Source organism: Syngnathus leptorhynchus, chromosome 8, assembly GCF_054491065.1.
Source record: "Syngnathus leptorhynchus isolate UIUO chromosome 8, UIUO_Slep, whole genome shotgun sequence".
NCBI classification, from domain to species: domain Eukaryota; kingdom Metazoa; phylum Chordata; class Actinopteri; order Syngnathiformes; family Syngnathidae; genus Syngnathus; species Syngnathus leptorhynchus.
Window position 1 is genome coordinate 5597019 of NC_141202.1, and position 7820 is coordinate 5604838.

The following is a 7820-nucleotide window of genomic DNA, read 5'->3' on the forward strand; positions in this document are numbered from 1 at the left end:
GGAATTTGCTGACTGTCCTGAAATCTTAAAGATTCAGACCGCCTTCTACTGATAATGAGAGACAAAAAACAAAAGTTTTACAAGTTACTCATTCTAGATAAAAATACTGATAGTTTACATGAGTTCCTAAAAACAACAGATGACAGTTCATATTGGGAGTTGCATAATACGTATTAATGATCATAAATGAAGACTCAAATGCTAAAGACACATATCACACTTATGCCCCCCAGATGGCTCCTTTAAATTCAACAAAAGGTGTGGCCGTTCATTTTTTTTCCCTGATTCAGCAGATGCATGAGCCTTGGGACGGTCTGTTTATTGCGACACTTGGTGGAGTGACAACCAAGAAAACATCAATACAAATCGGACACATGTCTGTGACATTTAATCGAAACTTGGAGATGCTTACAGGAGATGGGTGGGAATTAATGGAATCGAAATCAGATCATGGAGGGAGATTTTCTAAACCAGGTAAGAACAATTTAGATGTATATATTTTAAAAAGAGCAAACACCAATCTGTATTTTTTATTTGTGACTCAGTATGGTGGATTGGAGTTGTTGCAGTGTGTTTGGGGCTGCTCTATCTTCTCCTGCTAGTTGTTATCATAGCCATGGTGGGGCAATGTGAGTACATGTCTTGACATGATTACAAGTCTCAACATCATTGCATTGGCTGTATACTAGTTCACCAACACTGTGCTCATTTTATTGCAGACATCAAACCGAGCCTTCTGACAGACGCTGAACATCCGCCCATCGCACTCACCACCTGTCAAAATGTGACTTCACAATATTTCCAGTTGCAAGGCAGATACAATACCTTGTCAGAAAGCAATAAGCAATTAGAGACTAAGATCTGCTCTCTGACCAAAGAGAAAGGCACCGTCGAGGGGGAACGAGACCTTCTTCAAAATCAGCGAGACGCCCTTCAGAACCAACGAGACGTGCTAGAAAACGAGCGAAATGCCCTCCACGATGAACGCGACGCTCTCAAAACTGAACGAGGTACTTTCAGGACTGAGCTAGACACACTCCATCATGAGCAGGAGGTCCTCAAAAATGAGCGAGACACCTTCAAAGTTGAGCATGACGTCCTCAAAACTGAAGAGGAAAAGCTCAAGCATGAGGTGGACACCCTAAAGAATGAGAAAGAGACACTCGAACATGAACGAGACACCCTTCAAATTGAACATGAAGTTCTGAAAAGTGAGCGTGATACTCTCAAGAATGATAAAAACTCTCTCCACAAGGATCAAGAGGTTCTCAAAAATGAGCGAGACAACCTCAAGCATGAGAAAGACATCCTCCAAAAAGAACAAGAAGCTCTCAAACGTGAGAGAGATGCCCTCAAAAATGAGAAAGATACCCTTCAAACAGAGCGAGATGGCCTCAGGGCAGAGCGGGACAACCTCACAGTTGAGCGAGACCAACTGAAATCAGTGTCCAGCAACCTGACCAACGAGCTGGAGTTGCTGCAGAGCCGATTCAGCAAAGTAGTTGCAAGTCGAGATGGCTTTAAGGAGGAGGCTCATGAGTTGAATAAAGACAGAACAGGCAAGTACTGCGCACACACAAAAAACAAGTTGGAACCTAATTGTCAACACACATCTTTCCTTCATTGAGTTTCCCCGATAAGCACAGTTAAATGGGCAAGATAAAGTTCACATGAAGATAAAAAACACTTTCGCTTCACCCCATTGAAATAGAACAGAAAGAAAAAAATCTCTCTCTCTCTCTCTCTCTCTCTCTCTCTCTCTCTCTCTCTCTCTCTCTCTCTCTCTCTCTCTCTCTCTCTCTCTCTCTCTCTCTCTCTCTCTCTCTCTCTCTCTCTCTCTCTCTCTCTGTCCATCTGTATTCGTCTATCTGTCTGACCTTAGATATCTAAATTAAGTCTTTTTTTTCTCCTCAATTATATTCACTGTTAATGTATTAATTACATAGCATTAAAATATTATAATGTTTGTTCTTCTTATAGAAAAACTGTGCCCAACAAATTGGGTTAAATTCAAAGAGAAATGCTATTTCATCTCGGGGAGCGGCGAAAGCAAGTCGTGGAGATCGAGCAGAAAAGATTGTCAAGACCGAGGAGGTGACCTGGTCATTGTCACCTCAAACGAAGAGCAGGATTTTATTGTTACATATTTCGATCGAGTGTGGATCGGTCTGTCTGACTTAGCGCACGAGGGTAAGTGGAAGTGGGTGAATGGAGACAAACTGAACTTTCAAGGATTTTGGCAAAAAGGGGAGCCAAATGATGATTCCAGTTCCGAGGACTGTGTGGAGTTGTCACGTTCAGGGCAGGGATGGAACGACTTGCCCTGCCGCGAGGAACTCTCTTGGATTTGTGAGGACTAGTGACTATCATAATTTAACGTACAATCATTTTTTTTCACTTACATTTTAACATTCTTACCTGTCATACGAGTATATAACAGTCAACCACTGTGCTAATAAAGAAAAACAAAATACAAACACTGTATCCCTTTTTTGATGCCACTTAGTTTTTAGTAAAGAATAATAGTCTTGGAGAAATTCATGTTTGGCTCTTAAAAACCAAGGAATGGTAGCACATGGTAGACCTTCACATCGTCCCTTGATTCACTGGAACTTGTCACCACTCCTCCTCTCCTGGGCCGGAATGCCCTTTTGGAGGTTATGTCAATATTGGCACTTGTATTCCAAATCCTAGCTAAATATTAACTACAGCATGGCAGTCTTTCTCATTCTTTCTTTATTGTCAGGTTTAATTTGTTTGACTTATATGGTCGTGCATTTTGTTAACCAGTATCCACACCATTGTCCCTGCATTCAGTTTCTTTTCTTGTCTTGGTCACTTATGAGTAATGAATGAATGACTTGGTTCATCATTATCTTCCTTCTTACAAAAAGGAATACAGTGAGTCAGTGTTTCAACTGGATGATTAATTAGAGACTTGTTACCTTCAGATGTAATTGGAAGAACCACAACTCTATGCAAAAAATATTATGATGTTTTAATTGAACACGTTAATTTAAAAGTAAGACAGCACAAACAAAGCCGTCATCAATATAAAATGGAATTGAAGTCCAAAAACAATGTACTGCATGAACTCGGTCATGTTGAAAGGGGATAGGAATTGAATTTGTTGGTTCTCTACATGTGTATAATAATATAAAATGTAAATATAATTTCGGGAGGATGAAAATTGTATGAGCATCTTTATTTGATTGCGTTTCTCCATATCTCCACACACTAAATTATATGGAAATATGAGGGAGCAGTACAATGTATTTTAATTAATTTTCTAATTTTACTATTATTTTAATTAAATTTACAATCTTAATAGATTCATAATAATAATATTTATACATATTTTGCAGTACTTTCTGGTATACAGCCTATCTATTGTAATTTGGATTATGCTCTTTCAATAACATTTCCATACGCTTGCAGCCTTTTTAGTTAAATACAGGTGATGTACCGTAATTGAAATCAGTCCTCATGAAAACGACCATTTTTCGCACAGACTATTTGGATGTGAAGATTCCCGTGAATCCGTGATGTCTATGAACGCAGCATCACGGTTCCAAAGGGAGTGGCCGGTGCACCTGTCCGACCTGTTCTGTTAGAGAAAGACACATGACACCGGAGGAATTTTGCCCGCGTCTCCTGTCCTTTGTGCCAGTGGTTTCCCTGTTACCTCAGGGGTGAGAGAGAGAGAGAGGAGGCCAAGAAAGAGTGGCGAGAGAGGCGGACAGAGAGATGTCGGAGCCAGCCACCAATCCCGCTGCTACCACCTTCTCAGCGCCCACAATTTCATTACCTTTGGGATTGGAAGTGTTGAGGACTTACTCTGGGGTGCTCATCTGCTTAGAAATAGTAAGTGTTGATCCTGAACTCATGGGATCACTCCTGTGGTTGTTTTGCATTGCAGCATAGTAAACTTGTTGCAACCTCATGGTCTCTCCTGACAACCTTTAGAATTTGCAAGGTGATCGCACGGTCCTTGACACCTCTGAGCTTTTGCTCTTTTTAAGACTTTCTCTCAGATTTAAACTATATTTGACATCTTAATATAGGTATCCTTTAACAATTTTAGCACTTCTTTGCAATCGTGCTAGTGTGACTAACTTAAAATTAAAACAAAGAAAACTATAGTATAATAAGCAATGTATATTGAATGGTTTATTTTAATGATTTGATTCATTGAATTTCTCCATGTTGTGTTGACCATGTTATGTCACAATGAGTTGCATTTCTGGTTCTGAGGTATTTTCATAGTTATAGTTTCCGATTGTCAAACCGGCAGTGGTCATATTATTTTTGCTATCTTTCTCGATGGGTGCATTTGAAACTAACTAATAATGTGTTCCTTTGCTGATGCTTGTTACTCCAGATATTTGGCGGCTTGGTATGGATCCTGGTAGCTTCCTCCAATGTGCCAGTCCCTCTGCTGCAGGGCTGGGTGATGTTTGTGTCTGTAACTTGCTTCTTCCTCTCCTCCACCTACCTCCTTTTCCTCATCACCGGCCTGGCTGACCGTATAAGTATTGACTGGAACTTTTCGGTAGGTTGTATTTGACTCTGTTGTTGGTTTACTCATTCTAGTCATGTATCCATTGAGTCAGCGGCTGTCATTTTGTCTCGATAGACGATAGATGTTTAAATGTTTTGCTCATCAGACTTGGCGATAGCAGTTTTGATCTGAACAACTAATCACAGGGTAAAAAAAAAATACTGATGTTAACATGGCCTGGCCAGCAAATCTTGTTTAGCAAAACTCCGAAACCAGTGCAGTTTCTGTGAAGTTTGACCTGCAGCCTCGCTCGAGGTGCTAAGCGTCAGTGAAAAGAAGCCAAACGTGCTATGTTTGTTTTCATCCGAACAATGAGCGACATTGATGATGAGCTCACAGCAGAAGACAACAAAGACCTCGCTGTTGTTGTCCCAACCGCTTCAACACAAACTCCCCCTTTCACTCTTTTGTTTTCCTATGTAATGCAATACAATCCCGTTTTTTTTTCCTTTTAAAGATGCCCTCTTCATTTTGCTATGTTTATCGTGCGTGAAATTATTGACGACACTATAAACACTTCTGCATGTTTATATAAACTTTACAGTTCGTTGAATTTATTGACACATGAAACTTTTATAATTATCTTGTTTATTTTGTGTGCTGAGTGCCAATCCTAATACATCCCCTTTTGTCATTTTCAGGATGTTTTTTACCATTTTGTAGCTTTGCTTTTCTATTTTGCCGCCTTTGTGCTGGAGGCGGCAACAACGGCAGCCAATGGAGGAGCCATCATCACACCACTGCCAAACAGCACAGAAAATGTAATATGCATCCACTACCCTCGGGGAAATGTATTCACTCTGTTGACTGGCAACCAGTACAATATTAACGTAGTGGCCACAGTGAGTACAGTCTTTTTCAAACTCTTTTTTAATTGTGTGTATTTATATTCAAACCTTCAAACGTCTACAATGTGCCTCCACTGACACAATAATAATGAGGATGCTGCAGTGGAGGCCAGACCAGTGACGTTACACCATATGGCATATATGGGGGGGGGGGGGGGGGTGCATCAGTCAATGTTTGGATTCAAATTCTCATCAAATATTTGCGATTGCCAGCTTTCCCAAACATGTGATATTCTCTCCACAATCTGTTTGTTTCTTCGTCACAGATATTTGCGTTTGTGGTGACGTTATGCTACAGCTGCAGTTTGGTGATGGCCTTCAAGAGGTGGAGGATTTAACCTGAAACCCTAATTTTGCACCTGATCTCCACCAACAGGAGAAACATTCACAATACTACAATAGAATAGCTTTAAATCACGCTGCTATTATTCATTGTGAAATTGGAATGCCCCTTTTCAAGTATGACCAGCTCGTGACGTTTTTTTATTTTTTGTGGACTCATTACCGAATGACCAATATTTTCTCTGAGGTTATTCACATCACAAACATGTTGAGTGGTCAAGTAAATCAATGAGACAACATTGAAAAATGTTGCTATTTTATATTGCATGTATGTTAGTCATTATTCGTGACACTTATGCAACTAGTTTTTTAGATTCACACACTAACTTCCTTATTCTACTGGATTCACATCCTCAATGAACAGAATGTTTCCCAATTCCAAAACTTCTAAATTTCCCTGAGTCGTGCTACTTTTGTTTCATGCACATTAGAAACTTAATATGCTTGAACATTTTCTTGGACAGGCCCTACAAAAAAGGGATGCAAAGGGAATGGAAACTCACCTCGCAATTGACATTATGTTTTTAATTTTGTTGAAATATGTACTGATATGGTATTTGAATTTCTATAAGAAAACATTTTGTTCGATTACATCTTCGTAAGATTAAACACACAGATCTCCCAATATTGGTATTTTAAAGAATTTTAACAAACTACACAGTTGTTTTTATACAGACATACATATATATGACATTGCGTACCTTCTCTATAATTTATAGGATTAAACACTCAAGTCTACCAATATTAAAGAATTTCAACATAATTTATGCAGTTATTTCAATGCATAATAGTTCATTTACATTAAAGAAAAATAATTGTATTAAATTGTTGATTGACTTTACAGTGATTATTTAGATTTAGTGTAGGCTATCACGGTTTGTGTTACAGTAGTAAATTATTACTAATTTAAAATAAATGGTTTGAATGCTTGTGCCTTTGTTACATTTTAGTACATTTTGCTAAATAACGAAAAGTGAAACTGCAATAAAATCCTACAAAATGCCATGTCATTTATTTACTGGATACACTAGATATAAAAAGTCTTCACACCCCTATTTGAAATGCCAGGCTTTTTGTTATGTTTTATTTGAATAAAAAGAGAAGACCAAATAATAAGTTTAATCACTTTCAAACTGTCGAAGGACACAAACAAATGAGCCAATATACACCACGCATCCGGTTTTTAATCTTGAAAGGTGAAACCCGGCCTCCCTTTAAAACATGTCTTACTGTCAACCTCTAGTGGCTAAACATGAGTTTTGTATTACAGACAATGAACATGGAGAGGAAAAACAATCAGGATTCCAGTAATTGATTTTCAAATGCAATGTGTGAATATCCACCCCTGCCCCAAAAATGAACGAGAAATCAAATGAAATCGTAGTGAAACATTTAGTTACTGACATGCAGTGAACACATTGTGAATTTAAATAGACAGTGTTTCTTCAAACTGGGACACTGATTATATTGGGTAAATGTCATCGTCTGTTGTCGTTCAAACATCAGTCGCTAGATGACGCTCATTGACTGACATTTGGTACATGTTTATTTTTTTTTAATCGTGGAACTTGATGGTACAAAATATTCTATTATGAGAAACTGTCACAGTACCCCAAAATATTTATTCACAAACGTGTTCTTAAATATTTCTTTTTATTTTTCAAACATCAAACATCCACGCCAGTTCTGTTTAACTGACCTCTTTCATCACAGTCATGGCCAAGTCACATTAAGAGTGAGCAGATTCTTAAAAAAAAAAAAAACGCTGATAGACATTGAATATACGGGTTTTTTTTTATATACCAAAGAATGGCGTCAAATAGAATGAGGGGGTAATATAAAACTATTATAAAACTTAATATAAAACGTTTATTTCTGTAAAACAAAATAAAGTGGAGCCTCGGTTTTCGAACGTCCCGGTTCTCGAACAAATCTGAGGATTGCATCAACTCTAATCATGCCTCCAAATGATGCAAGTGGGAGCAGTAAAGCACCCTAAAACACAAAGACGCTCAGCAATGCGACAATGAGCGCCCGACCAGCGCGCTGCGGGCGGTTGCGCGATCGGA

The 7820-nt window shown here is 38.6% G+C and overlaps 2 protein-coding genes across 2 annotated transcripts; both read left to right on the top strand.

Annotated features, from left to right (window-relative positions):
• The first annotated feature begins 56 nt into the window (after positions 1 to 56).
• On the top strand, positions 57 to 3022 carry LOC147052148 (uncharacterized). The gene is made up of 4 exons (XM_085919232.1): positions 57 to 474; positions 546 to 629; positions 720 to 1559; positions 1981 to 3022. The coding sequence occupies exons 1-4, from the start codon at positions 177 to 179 to the stop codon at positions 2358 to 2360; spliced, it is 1602 nt and encodes a 533-aa protein (XP_085775358.1). The 5' UTR covers positions 57 to 176; the 3' UTR covers positions 2361 to 3022.
• Positions 3023 to 3553: 531 nt separating this feature from the next.
• On the top strand, positions 3554 to 6754 carry mal2 (mal, T cell differentiation protein 2). The gene is made up of 4 exons (XM_085918439.1): positions 3554 to 3864; positions 4382 to 4552; positions 5203 to 5403; positions 5676 to 6754. Exons 1-4 carry the CDS (start codon positions 3748 to 3750, stop codon positions 5745 to 5747), a joined length of 561 nt encoding a protein of 186 aa, XP_085774565.1. The 5' UTR covers positions 3554 to 3747; the 3' UTR covers positions 5748 to 6754.
• The last annotated feature ends 1066 nt before the right edge of the window (positions 6755 to 7820 follow it).

What these genes read in the sequence shown, in the direction of transcription:
- LOC147052148 (XM_085919232.1), top strand. Translation starts at nt 177, where the DNA reads ATGATCATAAATGAAGACTCAAATGCTAAAGACACATATCACACTTAT. An exon ending in AGGGAGATTTTCTAAACCAG is followed by an intron (nt 475 to 545) that starts GTAAGAACAATT and finishes TTTGTGACTCAG; the next exon opens with TATGGTGGATTGGAGTTGTT. An exon ending in GTTGAATAAAGACAGAACAG is followed by an intron (nt 1,560 to 1,980) that starts GCAAGTACTGCG and finishes TTCTTCTTATAG; the next exon opens with AAAAACTGTGCCCAACAAAT.
- mal2 (XM_085918439.1), top strand. Translation starts at nt 3,748, where the DNA reads ATGTCGGAGCCAGCCACCAATCCCGCTGCTACCACCTTCTCAGCGCCC. An exon ending in TGCTCATCTGCTTAGAAATA is followed by an intron (nt 3,865 to 4,381) that starts GTAAGTGTTGAT and finishes TTGTTACTCCAG; the next exon opens with ATATTTGGCGGCTTGGTATG. An exon ending in ATATTAACGTAGTGGCCACA is followed by an intron (nt 5,404 to 5,675) that starts GTGAGTACAGTC and finishes TCTTCGTCACAG; the next exon opens with ATATTTGCGTTTGTGGTGAC.